Below are 27922 nucleotides of genomic sequence, written 5' to 3'. Positions count from 1 at the left end.
ATTAGGTGTTATGCATTTTTTCACTCATTTAGATTTTCTGATCGAATTCAATTCACTATGTTTCTGTTCGTGAATTTTGGGCCTTTTTCAATGAATCTGCAATTGAAAAAGCAGCAGTAATTTTACTTTAGAAACAAAATAAAAATGGAATATCCTTCAGTTTTGACAGTAGGTACGAAGCAATTTCGAAGTTTTCGAATTCGAACGAAATGAAGAATATAATTGATATTTCGTTTCTCGTGAAATTGAAAAGTAAATTGAATTCACTTTTGGTCGAATTGCGGAACATGGGCGTATATGTATATGGAAAATAGTGATAAGTATAGCTCAAAAACTATAGACGTAATAGGAGTAACGAATAAATCTGTAGGTATACAGTTTTGGATTAATCACATCACAAAGTTCGAACGAAATAAAGTGTTTTTATTTAAGGATGCTGTTTGTGTAAAATTCTGTACGCCATTTTGCAGCCACCATTTTGAAAAAATAAAAGCTAGAAAATTTTTCGAATTTCTCGTAATAATATGCTTCAGTCTCCTAATCCTAAATTTCATAACTTTTCGTCAAGAAATGGCCGTGCAAATGATTTTTGACGCCATAAAGCACCAAATGCACCACTGTGTAAGGAGAAGGAGAATGATAAATACTCAAAGCCATCTTGACCGACGGATTTTTAAAAGGTTCATGGTTGACGGCTTTCACTGACTGTGTCAACTTTAACTTAGGTACTTCTAATTTGGAAAAAAATAATAATTTACCAAATAGTCTACAAGAATGAAAAAATATCGTAAAAATAGGAATTTTGAATTATTTCGACAAATTTCAAAACGCCAGAAGTCCGGAAGTATACCGTATACGGTATACCCAATTTGAACAATTTTTTTTTCTACTTATTTAGCTCATAAAAAATTTGTCTAAATCTATTATGTTAAAAACAGACTTAAGACTTAATAGGGACAGGGGGGTCAGTGTTTTTTTTCTAATAACACTACATATTTTCAAAACAAAATTTCAAGCTATAGAGCTGAACTAGAGGCATTTAGGATTTGAATTTCATGAAAATTAGCTAGATTTATAGGAATCTTGAAAGATTTCTTTAAAGAAATAAAAAAAAAATTAAACAATTATATAAAAATTGGTTTTTATTACACAAAAACATTTCTTTAAAATTTTGTTAACCTCCAAACGAAGTTAGGAAAAAAATAAATTGAAATAAATTGAGAACCGTTATTTCATAAAAAAAGTTGTTTTTTTTTAAACTATATGCTTGTAAGACTTAAGGTCTTTTAAATGCGTACTGCACGGCACTAGTTCGAAGGAGTAGAAAGATAGGAAAGAATTTTTTATTGGTACAGTGAATTGAGAATAAGATTATTGTTATCTTATAAATAATCCCACGGGTGGCTTCCAAGCTGGGGGAAAAGAATGCTGCCTGAGGTAGGGCTCGAACCCACACTTCCAGATTAGCAGTCAAGCCCTACATCCACTGCATCATTGCCACTCGCAATGTTTTTTGTACATAAAAAATATCAAAAAAATTTCAAGATAACGTTTGTATGGCAAGTGCCGTGAACAACAGTCTTAAAATATTTTTAAATTAAGAACGACTTTACTACCCATACCCATACCAATTATATATATGTATTTTTTTTTTTTTCGGATTCAAGATGCAAGTAGACCAGTGCCAATCCGGTTTTCAGAGGGTAAAAGTTGAAAAAATTATTAGCAGCATAAGGGTGGGGGGAAAATTAAGGATAAATGGTATATGAAAGGGGAAAAATAAATTTCCCACAAAAAAAGTGGGGTGGGTGTCAAAAATCGTCAAAAGTAGACCTCCTATCGAAAAAAGTTAATATAGTAAAAATTGTAGATAGTAAAAGTGTCTACAACTTTTACTGAAACCAATTTTTACTTGCGATATAGGTACTATAATATATCAAGTTGAGATAACATTTTTCCATGACATTACGATGATAGAGAATTCCAAAAAAAGGGTCTCGGAAGTCCGTCTGTCTGTCTGTCTGTCTATACACGAAGCTTCAGCCTTAACGGATGCATCGTTAACACGCTACATAATTTGGTATGTAGCGTTATATGGTGACTCTCCAGAGGGGTTTTTGGAATTAATTTTTTTGGAACAAAAATAACGGTACTTGTCATAATTGATCTTATTAAAGTTAAAATTGCTCAAAAACGGCTCCAACGATTTTGTTTAAAAAATTCAAATGTAAGTTTTAATACAAGGTCTATTTTCTAATAAAAAACATTTTTTTTGGAAAATCAATAGTAATGGCAGGTGGGAAGCCGACGAAGTTACGAATACCAGAGTTACCGGCGACAGAGTTACGAGCGTCAAAGTTACCCGAAACCGAAGTTACGAAAAACTAGAGTTACGAATTCTAAAGTTATGTTAAGCTATGACATGTGATTTTTGGGTTGGCAACAATTGCGAGGAACGATATGGAATTATGGAAATACAAACAAGAGATTAACAATTTTCTCATTGGTCAGAACTAAATGAGTTAAGCGAAAATGGGTGTTATTTAATCTTGTAAAATTTTGATTGGATAGCTATAGATATACATATATGGTTTTGTTTTTGTGAGAAGATCGCAAAAACGTTGAAATAGAAAAAAAAACATAAGTATACTTATGTAAGTTTGGGGGACATAATTGAAATTAACTTCTTATTTGTCCAACTAAAATTGCACCTACGTATCGATATTCTCTTATTTATGTTTCCATAATTCCATATGGTTCCTCGCAATTGTTGCCAACCCAAAAATCACAAGTCATAGCTTAACATAACTTTAGAATTCGTAACTCTAGTTTTTCGTAACTTCGGTTTCGCGTAACTTTGACGGCCGTAACTCTGTCGCGCGTAACTCTGTTATTCGTAACTCCGTTACCATTTCATGGCAGGTACCTGCCATAGAACCAGTTTTTTGCTCCGAAACTGCTGATACGATTTCAACAAAACTTTTTGTGAAGAAGCATTTATATAATTTTAATCCTAAGCTAAAAATGCATCTTAATATATCAATCAAAACTGCATACTGGTTTTGGAGGGCAATTTGATCTTAGATTTTCTTTATTTTTTTTTTTTAACGAATTTTATGTTTTTTTTTTCGTGCCTACCTATAAAATACCTACATATCCCAAATTCCTATATAAAAAGTCTGAAAAATTTAAGCAACTTGAACTCTAAGAGCAAGTTCGTGCGACCTAGTCGTGCATTTTATTTATATAACTTCAATAATATTGAAAAAAAAAAATGCAAAAATACGATTTTTTAATTTTTAATTTTTATCTTTTACAAAAAAGCTTGGTTAAAAATTACTTTGTTATGTTTTCTATCTATTTAAATTTTTTTTTTTTTTTTTTGAGCAAAAATTAATTTTTTTTATTTTTGACGTATTTAATTTGAACAAAATTGCCTATTTTTCTATTTTGATTTTTGAAAATTTTGGAGCTATTCAGAATAAAACCTTTTACTTAAGATTGTGTGGAAAAACTATACTTTTGTTTTAGAAAATATTGAGAAAAATTGAAAAAAAAGATTTTTCTACTCTGTTCCATTTCACTTGTCAAAAAGTTTTTTTTTTATAATGTCACGACTATCATTTCAAAAATTTATTGGACTCTTCATGAGAAGTCTTTTACAAAGTGCTAATAATTATGAAACAAAATTTAAATTTGTTTACTCTACAAAGCTCTATATGTAAATTACAATCATAACTGCAAAATTTAGAATGCTCAAATTTAAGCCATGCTTAACCTCAGTTTTCATTATTACTTCAAATTCAAGCTGTATTTATGACGTTGAAGTGTGTAACAGATTCTGAACTGGATATATATTCAGAAAAAAACAAGTTAACAAGTTCTATGAAAAAACCACAGACATCTAACAACTTCATAGAATTTCCCTGAAGGAAGTTTATAGAAAATAACATTGTCCGGATGTATAAAGCTAACTGTATCACAATCTTTCTTTTCAATCCTCTTAAGTAAATATAGGTAATAGATATTTTCTAGAAATGCAAAATCAGAATTATACCTTAATGCTCCTCCTGTTTCTTCTTTACTCTGTAGAAGATTCTTTAAAAGAATTTTAAGAAAAACAACAATAACCTCTTCTATAGATTCTTATAGTTACAAAATTAAATTCATCAAAGGCATTCAAACACGTTTTACTATTTCAAGAAAAAATTCTTCGAAATCTAGGGTGATTTTTTCTAAGAAAACCTTCAATATCAGACAATGTTAGAAAAAGAAAAAAAAAAATTGAAAATTTCTATGAACTATGAATCTGTGTATTTATTCCTACCTCTACAACCAATATGTTCGAATTTATTTTCTCCTCCATTAAATCCAATCTTGCATATCGATTTCACTCTTCGACAGAAGAAGGCGACACGTTGTGTTCTTTTCTTACTTGGAATAATGTTCACTGGTCATTTTTGGACCTCTTCTCCTTCCATTGTACTACCAATCTACAGGAAATATTTCAAATTGAGTTCTTGTCTTCACAGGAAAATCCTGGTACCTATTCCTAGATAGTACGTGTGTAGTTGATTTTATTTTTTTTTTTGCTCCTATCGCTATCATATCGACATTGAGTTAAAGCTCCTCAGAGTAAAACATTGGCAGGTGTATGTACTTCTTACGACTTACGCCCAACATACAATCTCTATACCTGTGTCAATTCTTTAACTGCAGGATACTTATAGTCTTCTTTTTTTTTATGATGTTTTGTTTTCTTTTGTATCGAAGTGGTATTCCTTTCATGAGTGGACGGACGCACTTTTTTTTTTTTTTGCTCTGATTCTTATTTTTCAATTTACGGAAGCTATGGTATCCAGGATCAGGCAGCAGGATGTGCACAGGAAACCTTAAAAAAATATTTTTCCTTACCCTTGAGATATTGATGTAGAAGCCAGGAGTTGTTTCTCCGAAGAAGGAGGAGGAACATCGTATTGATTGGATGCATTTTTATGAAATGTATCGGATGTTCGCTAGAATTTTTTTTTTCTAATTTTTTTTTTTCTAATAACATCTATACTTTTAATTTAAGAAAATAGAAGAGCCCCAAGTTATAAAAACAAGTAAACTTAAAATCTCGACCGACTTCGGTGTAGATATGCTTGTAACAGATTAAGTAGCTAAGGGATCTAATAAAGCTTTAAATTTGCGCTACAAATATCCTTGAAGAAGAATATTCTTGGTGAAATCAAAGACAACTTTAAAAGTTCAGGTTAGGCCAAATACATTAACAAGGCTTCCTCCAGCTGGTCACATTGAAAAATGAATGACAATAAGGAGCAGTTAAAACAGTCTTTCTTTTTTGAAGTCATAAAGTGATCTGAAATCATGAAAAATTGAAAATAGAAGATTTTACGGACACTTCGTAGCACAAAAAAACCGAAGAAACACCAGAAAAAAACCAAAAAACCCATTTTTACCTTGTGTACTTCTGATCTTACCGCCAAACCCGTGATTTTATTGAAGAATTCCAGAAATTCGCAGAAACTAATTATCCGCGATTCATGGTATTTTTCGGTGATATTTCAGGTGGAATAGGAGATTTGAGCAAGGATACCCGATATTTTGCTGGCGAAATTTCGAAATATCAAAACAGAACTCCATGATTTCATCGTATAAACGTTACTATAACGTTACATTATGTTGACCTGTGAAATAGTCAAAGTAATTGCGAATAATTAATTTTAGAATTTCAGCACTGAGGCCGTGCTTTTTTTATGTAACCCGTATATTTACTTATTTAACTGAAGTTAACGTGCGATTTTTTGCAAAAAAAAAACCTGCGAGAACTTTGTTCAGAAATTTTCCAAGACCATCTATATTTTTACTACGACAACATGAAATTTTACGGCAATTATCTGCGAGTTTATTTCAAAAAATGTCAAATTTCGACGCAGTTGTGGACAATTCGTTAGGTTCTAAGGGATATTTGTATGATTTGCATGATTTTACCCAGGTTACCAGAGAGATTTGATCCGGGAAACGTTATCAGCAATGAAATTTAAGTGTTTGCAATTCTTGATTTTACCAGAGGATTTTATGACTTTACTTTCGAAAGACCCCAATAAACAGAACTTGCTTTTGATATACCCCAGGAAATCCGTGATTGGGACATTTGGGGATCTCTCCAGTACAACCCATGATTCATTACGTTCCTCATGAAAACCTAAATTTTGCTGGACAAGTTGTGATTTTTTGATCGAATTCAATGAATTTATAGGTGAATAGTTTGACGTGGGTATAGTTAACCACCGGAACAGTAGCCAATTAAACTATGAGGAAACTTAAATGTATAGCATTGCAACACGGGGCACCCACTAACTTTATGGCTGAAGCTTTTGATTTTATTACCTATATCTTAATAATTTCATCGAGGAACCTCAAATTTTCACCAGAACAACCCTTGATTTTACAAAGAAACCACAGTTTTATCATGACACATTAATTTTGCCAGCTTATCTCGGATTTAACTAAGAGAAGTCCCCAAGCTATGATAAAATCTGTGATTTTAAGGAGATCACTGATGAATTTCCTGAGAAAATCCTGTGATTCTTTTGAGGCAACATTGCGAGCGCTTAGCTCCACAAGAGAACTCGATGTTTCAAGGAACCAATCCGTAAAGTTCCTCTTTAAAATCCGTTAATTTTAAGGAGGTTCTTTATGGTATTACTGTCGAATAACAGCCAATTTGTCTGTTCGGGATTTTACCGAGGCAAGTCGTGATTTAATCGAAGAAATGCAGAAGTGAACCGGAGAAAATCGAGATTGAACAATTTTAATAAAGCAACACGATATTCACTAACCTTACTTGTGGATTAAAACTAAGGGTGCGAGTGTGGAGGTCTAGCCTAGCCGCCAAAAGAATATCAGACGGTTAAAACTTCCATTTGCTAGTGATATTCTGCTTTTTGTAAACTTGGACCTGATTTAATCATTGATATTTGCTTGTAAATTTCGTCCAGTGTCAGCTTTATCAAAGAATAGCAAAGATGCAAACCTCCCTTCTTCATTTTTGTTGAAGCACAAAAACCTGGTTATATGAGGTAGCAGTAGAGTTAAAAGTGTTTCACTTAATATTGCAACGTAGCATATATTTAATAAATAAAATACTCTTCTAGTAGCCTAAAAGACTTCCCATACCTCTTGCACTTACCTAACCTTATTCATATAAAACAGAAAAAGTTTGTAACTCCTTGAAAAAGCCTTTTTAAAATATAGTAAGTGCCTTCATGGAACCTATTTTGAAACAAAAACCCTCTACCTTCCATCGAAACTCAATGAATATGTCATCTAAATTCTTTTCCAAATTTCTGAACAGTAAAATACATGGTACTCAAAAAAGGTCCATATATCTACTTCCATGAAACATCTGCTTACCAGAACTTTATTTTCTGACCACACACATTCAGACAAAAGAAAAAAGTACCTACTCAAACATTTGTCAAATAATATTACCAAAAAGTCCTTCTTCTTCCATCAAAGACCACTTTTCATTCAAAAAAACCATATATGGAATTGAAATAAATTTCAATTGAATTCTTAATTTTTTATTTTTGGTTTCTGTAAAGTTTAATCAAAAACCACCCCATATGAATATTTCAAGAATCTTTTTATATGTAGTCTCTCAAGAAAATAAGATGAAAATCTCCCCCACAAAAAAAAAAAAAAAAAAAAAAAAAATAGAATACTTACATAAAACATCAAGTCTCATATCAACTGTAACCGGATCACCGACTCCATTGTCTGCCGTACACTGATATACTCCAGCCTGTTGACGTTCCAATTTCTCCAATGTCAGTATTGGACCATCGCCAATACGAGCTGATGATTTCCCAGCACCACTCTGAAAAAGGACACAAGGGGATATCAGTCAGTAACAAAAATAAAAAAAAATAGGTATTTTAAGATATGAAGAAATCTTAGTTGCAAATTTTTTTTGCCAACACAAACAAATAAAAAAATACAAGGACACAAAATTTGTGATAGAAAAAAAAAGGATTTGAAAAAAAAAATTGCAGAATCGCCTTTGTCTTTTGAAAGTAATTTCGCTTGCCTGGGCTTTGCCATAAATTTTCTGATAATAATTTTTGATACATTTCGAGACATATACAAACTTTCTAGTTACCTGTTCATATCCTTTACGCCCGCCCTCTTACCACAAAAACCACCCATTTATTCTCCTTTACCTTGAGAACGATTCCGCATGGAAAGCAAAATACCATATACAGTCTCAAAGTCGGTTATAAGACTACTCCACAACGAACAACGACAGAGTCTGCAAAACTAAACCAGAAACTACTTTAACTGTACTAACTGCATTATGCAAGGACTCTCTGTCTCTTCATCTCCTTGATTCCGCTTTTAGTCTTCTTCTGTGTTCTTCTTTTCGACGACAATTCTGTGTGAGGACTCAAAATCGCATTTATAAAGAAGCAAAGCTCGTTTAAAAATAGGAGCTCTGTATAGTCTGTATATATATTGGTAAATGGGCTGCAAGAGCAAAAGCAGTCGACACTGTGCATGCATGATAGATATGTTGCACCTTGGCAAAAAGAATGCAGCGGGCGGTAAGTATCTATCACACACACAAGGGCCAGAAAGACTTGCTTGCTATAATACCTTCTTTCCTATACACTTTTATAGACGCGGTTATAGTCTTTAGTGTAATTTATGTTAAACACGTCTTCAATGTACATTACGGACACGTTTTTGCGGTTCTTTGGCAGCGGCTCTTCTACCATAATATTTTTCCTACCCACCTTAAAAGCCTTTTTGCTTGAGCTGGTGCAGCCAAGGATACTCTTAGAAAATGAAAATTTACACCGAAAATAATATTTTTTGGGAAAATAAGTAATAATTGCTCAAAAAAAATTTGGGTTGTATTTCTCGTAATATTGATTGTTAACAAATAGAACAGAAAAACTGACTTCGGAATAAGATTCAGCGCGTCAATACAGAAGGGTCCGGTTAAAAGAAAAAACAGAACTAATCTGCTAAGACCATCACAGACAAGATCGAGGGCTATTGCAAATAAGGACTGTGCCAAATTAACATCTGGATATAAACTTCTCAAGTAGTTTGAAGTTTAACAAGCAAGTTCTCATAATGATCATTTCATCTGCATTCGCCGAAAAATTAACATCTTAAGCTTTCTTCAGGCCAGGAACTGATAAAATTAAATGAAAAATTAAAAAAAAAGAAAACATCGTCTAAATAATATTTCGCTTTAGAAAGTGCTCGGACTTCCGGTAAGCAAAACCTCAGCTTTTACCCAAAGTACATACAAAATGAAAGACCAGAACATTGATGAATTCTTAGCAGAAGTTAATATGACGAAAACGAGTCTTTTGTATTTAAGTCAGAAGAATTTTACAAATACCGGAACAAAAAGTAGATACAAATCACCTTTAAAAGATCGAGCAAGGAGAACCTCTATTGGAAAATCCATAAAGCATCCTCATTCTCAAAGACGTCAAAGAGTTCAATAGCCTTTTTGACCGGCGACTTTTTCAAATTTCGACGGAATTATTGGTAAGAACTTTCTTTTCTTTGATTGCAACTAACTCCAATCTGCAGTACCTGAATACCTATGATCTTTATTTGCAGAACTCGTTGTCAGAGTCTACTTCGATGGGGCCTGTGATAAGTTTGAACACTGAGCCTCTTGCAAAATCGGTCGGACTCCTTTCCTCTCTTATAGAGTTTGATTTTACTTTTCCTCTGTTGGGAGTATTTTGCACGGATGCGGATTGTGGCAAGGCGCTCGTTTATTTAAGAGCATAACTTTTTGACTCACTTTACAAAGCTTGATCGAATTAGTTAGGGTTATTTTTAAGAGTAAGAGAGTACTAAATTACATTTGAGCTACTAAAAACGGTTCTATGTACGAATTTTTGACGTCCCTTACTTTCTCGGACACTTTGTGGCGGAATCAAAAAAAATTTATCACATTAATTCTAGCTAATTAAATGCTAATTTGTTGCGCAAACCAAAAATTTGTAGCTCGCATAGTTTTTGAATTATTGAAATTTTCCGCTAAAATAAGTCTGAAGTTAGCGGACAAAATCTGAAATGATTGAAATTAATGAGTTTAGTTGACCTCCAAATTTGTAGCTTTTTAAATGCTTTTCAATGACATTAACTTGGTTTTTGTAGCTTGAACAGTTTTTTTGTTTTTCAAAATTCCGCTAAAATAAGACTGAAGTTAGCGGCCGAAAGTATTAAAATTAATATTTTTTAATGCCCAAAATTGTAGCTAATTAAATGCTAACTTGTTGCGCAAAAATTTTGTAGCTTCACCCAGTCATTTTTTATTTCAATTTAAAGTTTCAGAAGTGCACTTCCGGTTTGATGAGCCCAGTGGAGACTTTTTTAAAAAATAAGTTTTTTAAGTTTTTTCTTTTTCCATTAATTGTAGCTTTTTAATACATTATTTTTGATACAAACACCAATTTTGTGTCTCACACCGTTTTTGAAATATTCAAGATTTTGTTTTAAAAACATAGCTCAAAAGTAACAGCTTCCTTTTTATTCCCAACCATCTTTCCTTGTTGATTTGAATACTTGATTTATTTGAACCCCCAAAAACATATTGACAAGTTTTTCACTCAAAATGATCCAACAAAAGACCTTTCTAGAATTTATTTGCAAAAAATAAATTTCTCTAAGTGCACAAAAATTCTCGTTTTAACTATCTTCAATTTCCAAAATATATACCTATATACGCCACAAAAGACCCACCAAAGTATCTAAGTGTTACACACCGCCTTGTCTGTTTATGCTTCTATCAGGAAGCTCATATATAAGTCTCAAAAAAAAAAAAGGGAATACAAAAAAAAAAAAAAAAATACAAAATGAAATACGAAAAACCAGGACATACACACATCACATTGGCAAGACCAAAAAGAGGATAATATTTATGCACAATTTAGGAAAGCCGTATATATACTATACCTCTCCATTTGTTGTCGCGTCGACATTATTTAGGAACTCTTGGTGGCCTGATCTCCATATTTTATGCCTCAGAGAGACTAACATACACACACACACAAAGTGAACTAAGCAAAGTGAATTTAGTGAAAATACGGGTAACAGACACAACCAAAGGAAAAGAACAACGAAAATGGCAGCATAAATCTTAAGCTTAACATGCTCGGGCAGGTCCTCTATAAAGCTATAGCGAGACGGTTTCTCATCAAGTTTTTGTACCAAAAAAAAAAAAAAAACAAGTCCTTTACTCACTCTCAACTGCAGCTTCGAATTTATTCATTTGTCCGTAGTCCTCGTCGTCATCATTGTAGCCCCCCTCTCGCTCTCAAAGACTCTCCTTCTCTGTATCGCAAGAAGTCCAATTTTTGAAATGTGACCCGACCAGATGAGCAATCCTTTGCGCCAGACCAAAATTTCAAGTTTCACAAAATGCAGGGTGCAGGCGAATTAATTATGCGCCACATAATGGCACCCGAGAAAGGTTTGTGTGCACTCTCTGGGGACTTGCTCTAGAGACTTGTATACATATTTATAGTTCAACAATTGATGCCGCACACTGTTCGGTTCAGATAGGCTATTGTGCGGTTCGTTTTGGTAGTAAAAGCTTGTTATAGCTTGTTATAGGCAATTTTTTTTTTTTTTTTTTTTTTTTTGGAGTGGGCGAACTTTTGCCACTCACCAAAACGGATGTTCTGGATGCCTAAAATGAACGCCAGGCCTAGTTTTTCTGTTTTAATATTTTAGTCAACAGAGGGGGCTAGGGTAGGTCTCTCTCTGTCTCTCCCGGACATGCCGACAACTTTGGGAATTGATTTATAACCGTTTTGGGAGAGAGTTTTGGTATGTTAGTACATGCATATGTATGGAATGAAGAGGGGACATGTGAAGGAAGAGCTAGAGCACTGAAGAATGATTTAATGTGTTTCACGTATACCCAAACTATGACAGATTGAACATGCGGATATGTTTGGTGCAGACGACGAGAGTCATTGGTGTTTTATGTTTGTTTTTTTTTTTTTTTTTTTTTCTGGGGTTTTTCGTATTTTTGCCTGATTTTGTTCTGGGGGCATATTGTTCTGGATTGCTGCAGGAAAGTTCACCTACCTAACGTTTTCTAACGCTAGAGCCTTTTTTTTAGTAATTGTACACGAGAGCACCATATGACCAATTAAGTTTTTTTTTGGCATAGCCATTTCGTGCTTCTCTCATTCGGCACAAGGCACTTTTGGAATTTTTGATCGATATAAGTTTAATTTTTTTTTGTATGGCTTGTTCGAGGTTAGTCCAAATTAAACGGCATAGTAGTTTGTTATTGATGGCCGTGTTGTTGAGATGTGTGGATTGCAGATGGAGGCAAATGATTTCCGTAAAGTTAGAGAGTGTGTGAGTAAATGAGTGTTTGGGAGAAGTTATTGAGAAAAGTTTGTTATCGCATGTGCTTATGGTGAGAAAGTGGTTTAAGCTACAACGAACAGGACGGGCGAGGAACCCCTGAAAACACTTAACTTATATTCAGGAAGAGCATTTTATTGAGATTTTCACAGTGGGCTGTTAGTTTTACCTACTATAAATGGAAGGCTTCATTAATCGGTTTGTTTGGTGGATAAAAGTTTTTGACGTTTGAATGGTTAGTATGCGGTTTTGATGGTTTTTCCTTCTGGGATATAAACGATTAAGAGATGAATGTAGGTATAGATGTTGAATGACTTTTGTTTCCATAATACAGGAAGCAAGTTGAAGTTATATGTAGTTAAGATTGGTTAAAATATTTAAATCACTCATCAGTGAGAATGCTTCTGGTTAAGTGGCAAATTTGGATGGGAAAAGTCGATTGTTGTTTGGAAATTTATTTAAATTTTTTTTGTTTTATTGGAATTTTAAGAAAGTTTTTGGTCATAAAACATAATAAGGTTATGCAATTTTGTATGATTGATGAGTGTTCAGAGATCTGCACCATACAGCAAAGTCGACAGAAAATATATATAACTTAAATTTTTGAAAGATAGTGCCGGTAATTAGTAACTTATCAAAAATTGCACTGAAGTATGCTAACATCGAAGCCTTCTTGAAAGAAGGCTAAAAATTCCTTTGGGATGATTGTCAATCGGTTGCATCTTACAACTTAACTCTCCCATTTTTTTGTCAGGTAAGTATCTCTCTCAGGAGATGCACAATTATTCAGTTATTAAATTAGCAGTCTGGTGCTCGGGGATAATGGAGTTTAGTTAAAAGAGTCAGAACCAACGGCGTATACAAGGGGGGGATCACGGGGTCATGACCCCCCCCAAGAACTGAGATCTTAAAAAAGAAATTATTGTGTGATACTGAAATCTCTTGATTAAGATGATTTTCAAAATGTTGAAGTTTTAGAACATGAACGAAAATTAAAAGTTAAAAAATTTTTTGGTATTCAAACAAACTAATTTACCATAATTTGGCGATGTGGTCATATTTTTAGCGAACGCTATTCTGGATTAGGATTATTTTGATTTGTTTGATAAAATATTAGTTGAGCTGTACTGTAGAGTTTTGTAGTTTTGTATGGATTTAAAATCCGAAAAAGTATTATATTCAAAGCTTTTTAAAAGAAATTAAATAGGGTAGTTACACAAAAATCATCTCTTAAGGGCTAGTCACTGCTTACCAGTAAATAAAAAAAGCAATCTTGTTTTTTTTATATGATGATTATATGATGAAGTGAATAAAATATCAATTAAATAGGGAAGCTTTCTGTGCCTTGCTGTGTGAAGGTCATACTGTTGATTACATTCGCCATCGGCAAAATTTTAAAGAAGGATATCATTACTCAAATCTTTTTAGTTTTTTTCAATGTTCTAGTTCAATACATTCGTCTGATCAAATTTGTTGAATTTTGTTTGCTTACAGAATATAACAGTGTTTTGTACTAGATTAGTCAACTCTGTTACATTTTTTGAAACAACTATTGATGTGTTAATCATCAATGGCAAACCGATTATAAATACGAATGTAAGCAACCTTGTCTAAGGCAAATATTATTATAAATATTATTTTTAAATATCACTTAGGGCTAATTTTTGAATAGAGTCAGTTAGAGCTTATTCCTAGAAATAAAAGTTTTTTATATTGACATTTATTCTTCTGATAGTCTAACTGACGATTGAAAAAACAGGGCTTAATCTAATAAATAAAACTGAATGTGTTTTATATTGTAAACCGCTGAAAACTGACGAATTCCAAAATATCGCAAAAAATATTTTTTTGTGTTTACTATTTTGATAGGGGTATTTGAATCAGAAACTATCCTTAACATGTGTCGGTGTTAGGTTTTATGCAAACAGCATTGAATTCTAATTTCTTGTAAGAAAACTGTATCCCCCGCGTCATTAAAGTAATAAAATTCCCATACAATTTTAAAACAAAATTTAAAAAAAATTATATTTTCAAATGCATTTTTTTTTACAAAACTTTGCGATTCGTTTGACTGAGGTTAGGAAGTCTTTTAATTCAAAAGTTACCACTGTAACGTACGCTGCTGATGTGAAACGAAAAATCCAATACAAAAATGAAACAATAAAATGGTAAACCAAAAATTTCGTCCAACTTTTCGTTCTGCAGTACGCTGTTCGGCACAACGAAATTGAAAAGTCTCCACTTCTTTTTCGCACACAAACAATTGCCGGGAACATTAATTGTGTGTGGAAAATGACATTTGTGTTTTTACTTGCTCTATAGGGCAAGTATTGGTTTCGTGTCGAAAAAAAAATTTGAGGTTTTAATCAAAACCAACATTACCATGATGGAGAATTCCAAAAAAGTGGGTCTCGCAAATCCGTCCGTGCGTCTGTGCGTCTGTACGTCCATCTGTACACATTTCCACAGCCTTAACGCGTGGATGGATTTTCTTCAAATTTGGTACAGATGATTTTTATGGAATTCTAAAAGTTGTTTTTTTTTTTGTTTTTTTATATCTCGTTTAGAACGTATACCTCCCATACAAAAAAATACGATATTGCGAATTTCTCGAAAACGGCTCTAACGATTTGATTAAATTTTGTATACGTAATATGCAAATGGCAATAAAATTGCATTTTTATTTTTTCTCAAAAAAGTTAAATAACAAAAAAAAAAAATTTATATAAAAAAAATTTAGTCTAAATGTCGGCTCTTCTCCAACCTCAACAAAATTTCTTTAAAATTTAAATAGAGGCAGCTCGTAAAATCTACAAGTAAACTAACATAAAAGTGTTTTGAACTGCAAGAGCAAGTACGTGCGACCCCAGTCGTGCATTTTATTTTGTTTGTTTTTGTTGTTCATTTTGTCATTGCATGTCTTTCTGCGATGGGTGTTTACTTTTTTTTTATTTATTTTTTGCAATTTTTGAGTATTTTTCCGTCCAGATTTCGCAAGCATTTCTTTGTCCTTGGGAGACCGACGAAAAATTTCGTTTCACATCAGCAGCGTTCTAGGCCCTAAGGCTTAACGTTAAACTTAAACGAATCTCATACCGTTTTTGTTTGGTTATTTTTAGAACTATTTTCGGAACTATTCGAAGCAGATTTTCAAGTTTATGCCTGCTATCAAAACTTTTGAAAAAAAAATTTTGGCATGACCCCCCCCAAGAAGCAATCCTGTATACGCCCCTGGTCAGAACTTGTAAGAGGTTTAAGTTCTCCCTGGGAGAACTGGGAAAATCATTCCAAGTGAATCAATCCCAAACGAGGAAGAAAAATGGGTGGAAGAAATGGAGGATTTCCAAAAGTGCCAATATTAAGCTGGAAAATTAGTCAAAACTAAATTTTGGAACTTGGTGACGGCCACCCACTGTACTTGAACTTTGATTCTTGCTAGAAGCTAAACATGCTTTAATTCTAAGTTTTAAGAGAGGTAAGAGACATAATGTGAAGTTCTTTTGCATAGAATTGATAATTAAATCAGGGGCCATTCCTTAATTTTTGACAAAAGGAAAAGGAAAGGTTTTTGAATCTTGAAATATGTTGCCTGATTCAATATATTCTAGGCAGGTTAAACCTATGTTTAAAAGTTTATCCAATTTAACACAAAGTGACAAGGTGATTGCCTCTTACTTCGGCTGGCCTAGGCTTAAAAGGTTTTTTTTTTTCAAAGAAAACCTCTTAAAAAACTCAACGCTACCGTTTTGACGATATCTTTTATGACGATAATTGACTTAGAGAAAAAATATTTTCCATCATCAAAACAATATCATCTAATAAAAAGTGAGTATTATCTTTAAGGCCCAATTTATTCACTCTCCATTATATTTAAAAGCTCCATTAAAAATTATCAAACTGTCAAATCACATACAAATTTTAAAATTTCCCTTTTTTAATGGCGACTTTAAATTTTATGGAGAATAAATTGGGCCTAAGTGATCCAAGACTATCGTCAAAACGATATCGTCTGTCAATAATCAAATTACACCCAGACTTTTTCCGTGTAGGTACTGAAAATAAATAAAGCACGAATAAATGAGGCTTTAAAAAAATACTTAAAATATGTTCTACGATTTTTTTGTCTGTGTTAACAAGGGCTTGATTTTTCAGTTTCTTGTTGAAAAATTAAAGTAAGTGGTTTTTGGTCAGTGTAAGCAAAGTTTGTCTTCGTTAGATAATGTTCTTAAATAATTTGACTGCCATATTAGCACTCAAAAAATTCACAATCATAACTGCTTGTATTTTGTAATGTTTAGAACTTACTTCTAATTAATTCAAAAATTTGGTTATCATAGGGGACAAGCTGTTTAGTTTGCAGCTTTATTTGTATCTGTTGTGAATCACAATGGAGTTTCATCTTCTGATTGGGTGAGTGGGATTAATTTATCAAGGACCTTCTTTAAAGGCTTTAAATGCGTTCTTTCTTGTCCCTCATATAGTCAGCTAAGTCCCCAATGGACAAATTTTAATATTAATTTATTTACATCAATCGAGTTACAATACTCTACAGACTACGAAATAATACAATAATAATACAATAAATAATACAATATAAAATTATCTATTTAAAAAATATAAATTTAACAAATTTTTAAAAATTTCTCTACTATATTGAAAATTAAAATCAAAATCATTCAAAATAGCATTTACTTCTTTCACACAGCGATTTATAGGCTCATTTAATGCATAATTCGTTCTATAATTTGCTTCCTGGAATAAATTACGATTTCTAAGGAAGCGACTTGGAGCATAAAAATTAATTAATTCAAGCAAAAAAAAAACTATTAATGCGATAAGATAATATATCTCTTATAAAAGTTATTGAATATATTTTGAGTATGTATTAGGGTGGGTCAAAAAAATTGGTTGCTTTAACCGTTTAGAAGATATTCGTATCCAAATCGCAATGCATACGGGTCATAAGAAAACTATTGAAATCAGTGAGCATTGGTTTGGATACGAATATCTTCTTAACGGTTAAAGGAATCACTTTGATTCCAAGGAATTTTTTGTAGAATCTTTAAGCCCCTACAAGAATATATCTTGCTAATTTGAAAATAATGAAGTTTCAGTGAATTGGAAATTTTTTAAAAATATAAAATGTTTTTATAATTTTTTTTAACTTTGACCTCGAATATCTTTAGAATGGTTAGATTAATGAAAAAAGTTAATAAGACCTTTTTTGTGGAACAATCAATTTCCAATAAGAATATGTCTTGCGCGTTTGATTATTATAATTTTTCAATTTGTTACAAAATTAAGAACAAAAAACGAATTTTTAAAGAAATATCTATTCAACGGTTAGATCAACGAAAAAAGTGTATAAGGCTTTTTTTGTAGAGCGTTCAATTTCCTACAAGAATATGAAAAGAAATTTGCTAAAAAGTCAATTAATAAAAAAATTATTTTTTTTAGTAGAAGCTTGATGTAAAAATGGAAAATTGCAAAGCGGAGGACCTTCCCATTAATATAAAGAGCTCATATTTGGTGTGTATATTCTAGAGGGGTCAACAATCGATTTTTCGGAGTACCAAATCAAAAAAAAGAATTTCGATTTTTTTGACCCACCCTCGTATGTATGCTAATAAGCTGACATCTAGTATTATAATGAGGCATACTATCTATATTCCAATGCATTTTATTTATTAAAAATCGAGTAAATTTTTTTTGGACCTTCTCAATTCTTAGTGAATATGATTTATAACACGGATTCCACACCACACTACAATATTCAAGAACTGATCTGACATATGCTACAAACAAAGATTTAAGTGCGAATGGATCTTTTAAGCCTTTGGAATTCCGAATAACGAAACCTAACATTGAGTTGGCTTTACTGACTATAAAGTCAACATGCAGATTAAACTTTAAATTAGAGTCAAAGATAACTCCAAGATCCTTCTTTTCATAAACTCTTTCGAGAACAACGTTATCAATACAATAATTAGACAAAAAGGGAGATGAGCGACGAGTAAAGGAAATACTATTACATTTAGAAATATTAAGAAACAATTTGTTTTTATTGCACCATAACCAAAGCCTATTAAGATCTTCTTGTAACAAATAACAATCATTAGGATTTTTTATACAAGAAAACATCTTCAAATCATCCGCAAACAATAGACATGACGAAGAAGAAAAAACATTAGGTAAGTCATTTATAAATAAAAGAAAAAGGAGTGGACCAAGATGACTACCTTGTGGAGATCCAGACGTTACTATTATAGATTTAGAGGTTTTGAATCAATTTTAACATATCGTGTGCGACCGATTAGATATGAATTTAACCAATCCAGCTTTTTCGAATGAAAACCTATTTGATTTATTTATTAGAATAATATTTATTAGAAAAATAATCAGGTTTTTTTCTTGACAATATTTAGAGGGCTCGATTGCCAGGTGCTCTTTATTCAAATTCTCAGCGTCATTGGTGTCATGATAATTAAAAAAAACTGCACTGTTTTTGATTGAAGTTTGCTGGGTAATGAATTGGCTTCAAAAAACATAGATAAAGCTCCCAGCCAGTTTTAAATTGTTCAAGTCTGAGTCCAACGTTGCAAATTTCTTCCAGAATTTTTTTCAAATGGGTTCTTTTCTGAGAGAATCTTCTTTCTTTATGAAAGTATCAGGTTGGTAGGTGAGAAAAAGAAATTCTTCATGATTAATAAATATTATAAATTGTCTAATTTCCAGACAATCTTCTCTTAAGCACAATTACAAAAAAAAAAAAAATAGTTCAAGGCTACTACAACAACCACTGAGTGGAATTCTGTCTCAGCCTATGTAATAGACAAAGAAACCCAAAATCACTTTAAACTTTCAACTCCCAAAAACTTCTAAAACCTAATTTACATTCCAGTATCTTCAGTTCTTAAAAGTTGTTTCACTTCTAGTCCATTCAATCAAATTGTGTGGATTTTTATGAGGCACTTACAAATTAAATTCGACACCTCTTAGTCCTCTTTTTATCAGGACAATATCTTATCTACGAGATGAAAATTATCTGACTGTACAATGACATGAATAACGATTAAAGTGTAAGAAATAAATAAAAGCGATACGAAGAAAAAAAAAACTCAGCCCATTATGTCTCCTATTAGCCCAGTCGGGATATACAAAAAATTAAGCTGAAATGGAAATAATTATATCGTGCAATTTTTTTTCATAGGATGATAGAGGGGATCACTGGGAGCTTAAAACCAGTTTTTCGGGAAAATCGACCTTGTGCTTAAGCCGCCATCTTGGATTAAAGGTAAAACACGTTTTAGTGAATAACTCGGCCATTTTTGATTTTTGACAAAAATTATATATGTAAAACTTGTAGAAAATTTTATTTTCTATAACTTTTGTCTTAATAAATTTTTCTATATGACCTATATTTTTCGAGTTAATTTGAAAAAATTATACCCCTACTCAGCTTAAACTTTATACCCGCTTTGATTATACACTCCTGCTCAAATTTAACGCACATCATATTTATTTTACAGAAAATTCCTACTATTACTTTGTCTCACAGTATCGTGGTTATTTTCTCAAATAAGACAGGAGTGATCTTAAATTGAAGGTATGGAGTAAAATGTTTGTGGGGAAGATTTGGAGAGATATGCTGAAGTCTATCTGTCAACCCGCTAACCTTTTAGAGATGAGTCATACATTTTCATGAAGTAAACTCTGCTTTACAACACCTACGGAGTTAGTGAGCTCTCCTAGACCTACTTTAAGTACCCAAAAATACTTGACTGATATCCTCGAACACCATGCGGTTCCAATCACCAATAGATTTGGTCCACAGTTCAGTCTGATGCACGATAATTCATGCTAGAGTGGTTTGAAAATATCTTCAAGATTAAAATATGCCACCCTTGAATTGACCTCACAGATATTCGGATTTGAATTCAATAGAACATGTCTAGGAAATGTTGAAAAAAGTGCATTTGCGGCCGAAATCCACCTCCAAGCATTCTTGATCCACAGAAAATTGGAGTGAAAGAAAAGTTACAATAAAACCTTCAAATGTTAATTCGTGGAATGAATAGATGACTCCAAGTTGTCATAAGCGCTAGAGGAGACAATGCCAAGTATTGAATAAAATTATTGGAAAGAACTGTCAGGTGCTTCCATTTTTAAAAATTTTTTTTCTTAAAAAACAAAAATTATTTTAATATCAGTTTTCAGACCTTAAATTGCTAAATTTGGTTCATCTTTTTTTTGGTTGATAATACTGTTGCAGTTTAGCATTTTTCTGACTTGCTTAATAACAACCAAACACAAAAAAATACAACAAATAATTTAAAAGCCATTTTAAATAAGATGTAGGGGTATGACTAAAGAAGAAAAAAGTGTGCGTTAATTTTGAGCAGGAGTGTAGATTTTAAGATCAACGCAATATGGGAGTGTTTTTATATGTTTTTGGGGATGATAAATCTAGCTGCAATGTTAGTTTTATCAAATTCATGAAATTTTTTAAACAAAAGGAACTATCTCAAAATCGGTAAGTGTCGTTTTAAACAAAATTGGTAAATATTATAATTGATGTCTAGCAAGACAAGCAAGTTTTTGAATTTTTCAAATCGGTTCATTAATGCCTGAGATATGACCAATTGTTTATAATAAAAACTTAAAAGAGAGAGAGTGAGTTATAAACAATTGGTCATATCTCAGGCATTAATGAACCGATTTGAAAAATTCAAAAACTTGCTTGTCTTGCTAGACATCAATTATAATAATCGCCAATTTTGTTTAAAACGACACTTACCGATTTTGAGATAGTTCCTTTTGTTTATAAAATTTCATGAATTTGCAAAAACTAACATTGCAGCTAGATTTATCATCCCCAAAAACATATAAAAACACTCCCATATTGCGTTGATCTTAAAATCTATAATCAAAGCGAGTATAAAGTTTAAGCTGAGTAGGGGTATAGTTTTTTCAAATTAACTCGAAAAATATAGGTCATATAGAAAAATTTATTAAGACAAAAGTTATAGAAAATAAAATTTTCTACAAGTTTTACATATATAATTTTTGTCAAAAATCAAAAATGGCCGAGTTATTCACTAAAACGTGTTTTACCTTTAATCCAAGATGGCGGCGCAAGCACAAGGTCGATTTTCCCGAAAAACTGGTTTTAAGCTCCCAGTGATCCCCTCTATCATCCTATGAAAAAAAATTGCACGATCTAATTTTTTCCATTTGAAATGTTTAATTCTACTGGGCTATATATATGTATATTCTTTGAAAAGTCCCCCATTATCATCCAAACAAAATCTTTCTATTCATCCTTTAGTCAATCCTTTAACCTATAGAATTCTAATTCAATTGAAAATTCTTTCGTTCTATTCATGTTTCTTTTTTCATTCTTTGACTATGTACCTACCTACACTCTTGGCCCCACTTTGCTTATAACAAATCTTTAACTTGATCCCTCTAATCCCAATTAAGAAGAGAAAAAATAAAATACAAAAAGAAAATCCATACAACAATAATAAAAAAAGGAAAAAGAAAAGGAATACAAACCTTTTTTGTCCAGTATATCGATGGCACTGGATTGCCAGATCCTTTGCACTCCAATGTTATTGGGCCACCCTTTCGCGCCTGCAACTGTCCGGATGTTGGTATCGCTCGAACACTTGGTGGAACTGTTTGTGAATGAGAGAGAATATACGAACAAAAAAGAAAATTCAAAATAAGTGACAAGTTGAAAGTTTAATCCTTGATAATTATTCAAAAGGATAAACAAACAAACAAACAAATATATACAGTCAGATATACACACAAGTTTTCAAGGATAAATGACTTTATCCTGTAAAGAAGCTATGTAAGGACTAAAACAGGACAAAATAAATGAGACAGAATTTAGCAAAAAAGAAAAGAAAAGAAAACAGAAAAAATAAAAGAATACTTCGTATATCTATACGCCAAGTGTTAACAAAGCGGTCCTTTCTATAAGGATTTTGTGCCAGGATTAAAAAGAAACAGCGGGTAGCATTAATATGATGATCACTCTCTCTCTCTCTTTCTTTCTCTTTCTTTACTTTTCCACCAAAACCAAACCAACCAAAACTTACCAAGAATTTCAACTGTGTGCACTTGGTCCCTGTTCACTTTGTCACTGATTTGACATACATAATCTCCGGCATCCTGCGGCTCCAAATCAGATATTTCTAAATTGTAACCATCTATCAGTCTTATTCTTTCATCCCTTGTCACCATAATATTTGAGGCTGTAAGCACATTTATTCCACGTCGCCAAAGTAACACGAAGCTGCCTGTAAGTAAAAATAGAAAATAAAAAAAAAAATCCTTAGAACATGAAGTTTCAACAGTATTTATATGTATATATAAGTAAAGTCCTGAAAATGTATATGAGGAGACGAACGAAATGAAGGCTGTTTAAAGGAAAAAAAAACAGACTTAGCGGAAATGAGAAGCACTCTTGTCTTAGTGGAGTGCTAAATAAATAAATCACTTAGAACTGTCACAAAAGTTCCCGGTTCGTCTAATTTTAAATTTATTGCTGTGTTGGGACATTATTGCCTACTCTCCAATCTAAACTCGACCAAGTGTAAATGTTGATAGAGGTTAGGTTTTTTTTTTTTGTTTTGTAGGCAAACTAGGCTGTTTTCATGTTGAAGGTAAGAACTTTTTTGTTTTTTTTTTTTTTCTTTAATCCTTGGAGACATCTTAATATTTCACAAAATAGTCATATGCAAGTCAATCATATTTTTTTGGAAATATTACTCAGGAACTTCTTGAAATTATATTAATGACGAATCCGGTTGATAATCCTTTGCAATAGGGTGGCTATTTTTTGTTGAAAAAAAAAAATTTCAAGTCCTAGTACAGTTTTTGGGGATGTGCTACAAGCTTAATTCGTATGTAACTCGATGTGCTACAAGCTTTTTCAAAAATCTTTGAATTTTTTTTTGGAAAAATGACACCCTAACCAAGATAAAGGATATGAAAAAGTGATATTAGCGTGAAAAGTTTACTCTTTACTTTTATAAATATAAATTACACGGTGTACCTAACACTCAAAATATACGAGGGCGTATATTTTTCGTCATATATACCCAACTTCGACATCAAATTAAAGTATATATTTTCACAACAACATGCTGTTTTAAAAATATATTTTCTAAAATAATATTTATTTCCAAATCAAACGAGTCATTTTTTATGAAAATCAGTTTAAAATTGGCTTAGAAAAAAAAATGTACGATTTCAACCCAGATACAGAAATTCGAACTTTTAGGTATAGAACAAGAATGTTGTTTTTGCACGTAGTAGGATAACTTGGGCGCCAGGATTTGACAACAGGTTTTTGGAGAGGAGTTCAATGCAAACATTTTTTTCTTTGGGAGGGGGGTCTATCTCCCCCCGTTTAGGTGGGAGGGGCAGTTTTCTAAAAAAAAATTATCGAAATAAAAAAAAATTATTAAAAAATAACGGCAACACTTACAGCAATAAATGATACCTTTTCCGAAAGGCAAAATTGTACATTTAATTCTAATTTTTAAATCGATATATTATAACCTATAGTTTTTGAAATAATCGATTTAAAATTTAAAAATAGGCGAACAAATTTTTTTTAAACTCATTTTATACTATTTTTGTCCAGACTGTGAATTTTAATAAAAAAAAATTACTCACACATAAAACTGCCTCAATTGATTTCTTATCGAACAGTGAAAACTATATGTTTCTATGTCTTCTAGTTTTTGAGAAAATTGAAAAATTATTTTATCAGATTTTTCTTTTTTCAAAATTTGTTTTGTTTTTATTTTTCAATTTTCTCAAAAACTAGAAGACATAGGTCGTAATCAGTGCGACTAGCTCTACAAAACGTGATAGGTCTCCGCCCGCGCATATTTCAAAACCTCGTTTTTGGAACATCGTGTTATTAAATCAAAAATATGTACCTACTGAAAATAGCCGCTTTCAAAATTGGTCCTTGGCGGGAACTTAGACTATTACATGGCCGAAAAATTAGATTCTGAAAAAATCGTAGTTTGTGAATTTTTTAATTTTCTCAAAAACTAGAAGACATAGAATCATACGGTTTTCACTATTTGGTAAGAAATGAATCGGTGCAGTTAATTTAAAAAAAATTAAAATTAATCAGTAAATGTGTTTTTTTAATTTTTTTTTTTCAAAATTTTGACTTAGGTATCAATTATTTAAAAAATTATTGCATGAAATAACTTTATTTAAAATTTATAATTAAGTAAGTGTAAAATTCAAGCTTTCAAAAATATTATTACATCAATAACTGAAAGTGTTGCCGTTGTTTTCAAATAATTTTTTTTGTATTTTTAGTCTATTTTCGGAATTTGAAATTCAAAGCCTGGCAACCCCTGCTTGCGGCAAGATTTTAAATGCAACCCTTGTTTATTTCAAAGGGCAATAATAAAGCTTTAATTTAGTAGGTATTAGAATTAAAAAAAAAAAAACAGATGGCTACAATTTCTAGGGTTGCGGCAAGCTGACACCAGGCAACCCTGTTTTTTTTTTTGTAATCTTTGCGTCATTTTCTTTGATATGATGAACATTTCATCAAAAAAAAAACACATAGGGTAAAAGCGGGTGAGATGGCATACCTTTTTTGTTTTTGTCATATTTTTCAAAGTAAACCACATTTCATATTTCTAACAATGCAAAAATGTTCTATATTCAATATCCAACGTATTGTTTGTTTTACAGAATTTTATATTTTAAATTCGTATTTTTAATTTAATATAGAAAAAAAGTTTAAAAAAAACCATCTCCCCCTATAGGGTGGGTGAGATGGCGCATGAGTTTGTTTTAGGTTTCTATTGACAAATTCATTGCACAAATGGTTGAAGTAAAAAATTTGAACTTGGCTGAATTATTTAAAAAAATATTTTAAGGGTGATATGGCACATGCTAAAACTATACTCAATTAAAAAATTCTAGTAGGGAATGCGCCATTTCCCCCGCAAAAAACTGCGCCATCTCACCTTTTTGCGCATAACTTATATTCGTAAGCAACCATAAAAAGCAGATAGAACTAGAGCTCAGATTTCACACGCAATGCATAACTTATACTTTCTTGTATGTATTGGTGTATCAAGGGCATCTAAGATCTCAACTACTCACAAAATATCGGAACAAAAAAAAAGGGCGAAAAAAAATTCGAAAAAAATCATCACATGATTTGCTTTGAAATTTTTTTTTATTTTTTGTATCACAGGTAAAGAAACGATTACTGGCTACTTCGATTTAAAATATTTAAAGAAACCTAAAAATATTTTTCGTACATTTTTAGAGCAATAAATGTAAAAGATATTTAAAGTGCGCCATCTCACCCGCCGCGCCATATCACCCGCTTTTACCCTACCTGCAAAATCGAGCAGTAGCAGTCAGATGACCCTGAATCGATTTATCGAAAAAAGTCATCTAAAAAGTTGAAGGTCCCCCCAGCTAGCCACCCTCCAGTTCAGGTCTAAGTTAAATTTTATGTTTGAAATGGAAATCGATAAACACTAAGTCTGCAAGCCCTCTTCTTCCCTATTAATTATGATTGCATTATTATTCTCTTTTCAATAAGCAGGTTCTTTTATTCCGTGCATTTTCCTATTTTTGGAAGCTTAGAAAAACAGGAACGTGAACTCTTTATACATTTCAAGTGAACTTCATTTAATTTTAATGAAAAATATCTTTAAAAAAGAACTCTACTGGGAATGAAAAGATTTCTTATTAGCTATTAATGTTAAAAGATTTTCTAAAAAATGTTTGGTAGTTATCTTTTACTTTTTTGATGCATGGTTTTTGAATGCAAAAGCGAGTCGTGGTCAAAAATCTTGAAAGTTGTTGATAGTGAAGTTAACGGTTTTAAAGTTAAAGTACAAAAAAGGTAGAGAAAAATTAAAAAGATTTTCCATAAAAATTACAAATTCTACCAATGATGAGTTTCTTTTTCATCGAATCTGAAAAGGATTTCCACGTTACATTTATCTTTAGATGTGCTATATTTAAGTTTTGAACATTTTTTTATAGGACCCACCGTAAAACAAAGCGATATTCGTAAAATCAATCAAAAAACGTATTGTATTAAGTTGACTTAAATTTCTTTTTAAATGGAATCCCTTTTTTAATTAAAATGTCTTCACATAAGAATGAAAAGATTTTCTTATTAAATTAAAAGGATTCTTTTGAATTAAGACATACAATAAATTATGGATATTTACCCGCTTTATTTAAGACGTGAGTTCGTGAGTCTTTTACGCTTTTTGCCATGCCAAAATCTTTTTAATTAAATACAGATTTAAGTGCGGTGTAGTAGAGCAATATTTAATAAGTAGGTTCATATGCAAAACCTTTTCTGAAGAGAATCACCAAAGCAACCATTAGGGAGAAAGGCTTTCAAATCCGACAAAAGATCTACAACTCCTTTGGACCTACAAATCTAAATTGTTCATTAAAAATTAGGACATTGGCTGGCGCCTATTTTCAGACAATTTTCACTGTACTGTCAGTGTCAAAATTTTCAACAAAACATATTTTGAATAAATATGTATATTGTTTTATTGACAAAGTTTTCATTTCCCATAATCTAAATAACAAAATCTATCAACTTTAAAGGGCATTTTAATCATTATTCAAAATTTACTGCTAAGTACTTTTTCTACACTCATTTAATTGGTTCGAAATAAAAAAATTGTCTAACTTATTCAGTTTTATGATGCGCCATTGAATAAAATTAATTTTATCATACAAATGGAAGTAATCGAAATAAATTACGAAAAAAAAAAAAACAAAAACAGAACCAAAGAAAAAATCTTCTTTAAAAGTTGTTTTCAACTGCAAATGCTCTCGTAATATAAAATAAAATTGTTCCCTTTTTTAAATTGTAAACAAAATTAAAATTGATTTTTCTCTGAAGCTAAAGCAGAGTTCTTTAAAAAAAAAAATAAATTATATTCCCGTATAATTGGGAAAAGAATTTAATGGCCTCAATTCGACTATACTACTTTGTCTGTTGAAAGTTTTGTTTTTTTTTTTTTTTTTTGGAAAAAAGTTTTCTTTTTTATGGTTTGCAAAACAAAATATGTTGTTGACAGGAAACGACGATATTAAGCATCTGATTTACGTTCTTACATTTTTTTTTCATGTAAGAAAAAACAAAAATATAAATAAAATAAAATAAAAATAAAACATTTCCTGACCAAAACATTCAAATGGAGATTATTTTTTTCTTCTTTTTATTTTTTGCCAATTTGCATAACTTAAGAACTTGTTTATTTGCATACGAATGGGTATTTAAAAAACTTTGTCTATTTCGAATTTCTGTGGAAAATAGCCAAATGTCTTGAATGAAACTGACCTTTCGTAGTTTTTAATAAGAAAAGTAGGTACTATTTTGTTGACATACATTATACCAAACAATCAAATCAAATCAAAAATCATGGTCAGGTTTGCGTAGCAAATTTTTGCA

The 27922-nt window shown here is 31.6% G+C and overlaps 1 protein-coding gene across 1 annotated transcript in view; it reads right to left on the bottom strand.

The window, feature by feature from the left end:
• The window catches only part of LOC129916967 (neurotrimin), a 273699-nt gene that overhangs the window by 25268 nt on the left and 220509 nt on the right, over window positions 1-27922 (bottom strand). Inside the window, exons 4-6 of the mRNA XM_055997237.1 lie at window positions 22533-22733; window positions 21982-22103; window positions 7735-7885 (exon numbers count right to left, since the gene is read on the bottom strand). Coding sequence (XP_055853212.1) covers window positions 7735-7885; window positions 21982-22103; window positions 22533-22733 — 474 coding nt within the window. The remainder of the gene's footprint in view (window positions 1-7734; window positions 7886-21981; window positions 22104-22532; window positions 22734-27922) is intronic.

The sequence above is a fragment of the Episyrphus balteatus genome, chromosome 3 (assembly GCF_945859705.1).
Source record: "Episyrphus balteatus chromosome 3, idEpiBalt1.1, whole genome shotgun sequence".
Classification (NCBI taxonomy): Eukaryota; Metazoa; Arthropoda; class Insecta; order Diptera; family Syrphidae; genus Episyrphus; species Episyrphus balteatus.
Note: the sequence above shows the minus strand (reverse complement) of the source record. Positions and strands in the feature narration are given on the sequence as shown.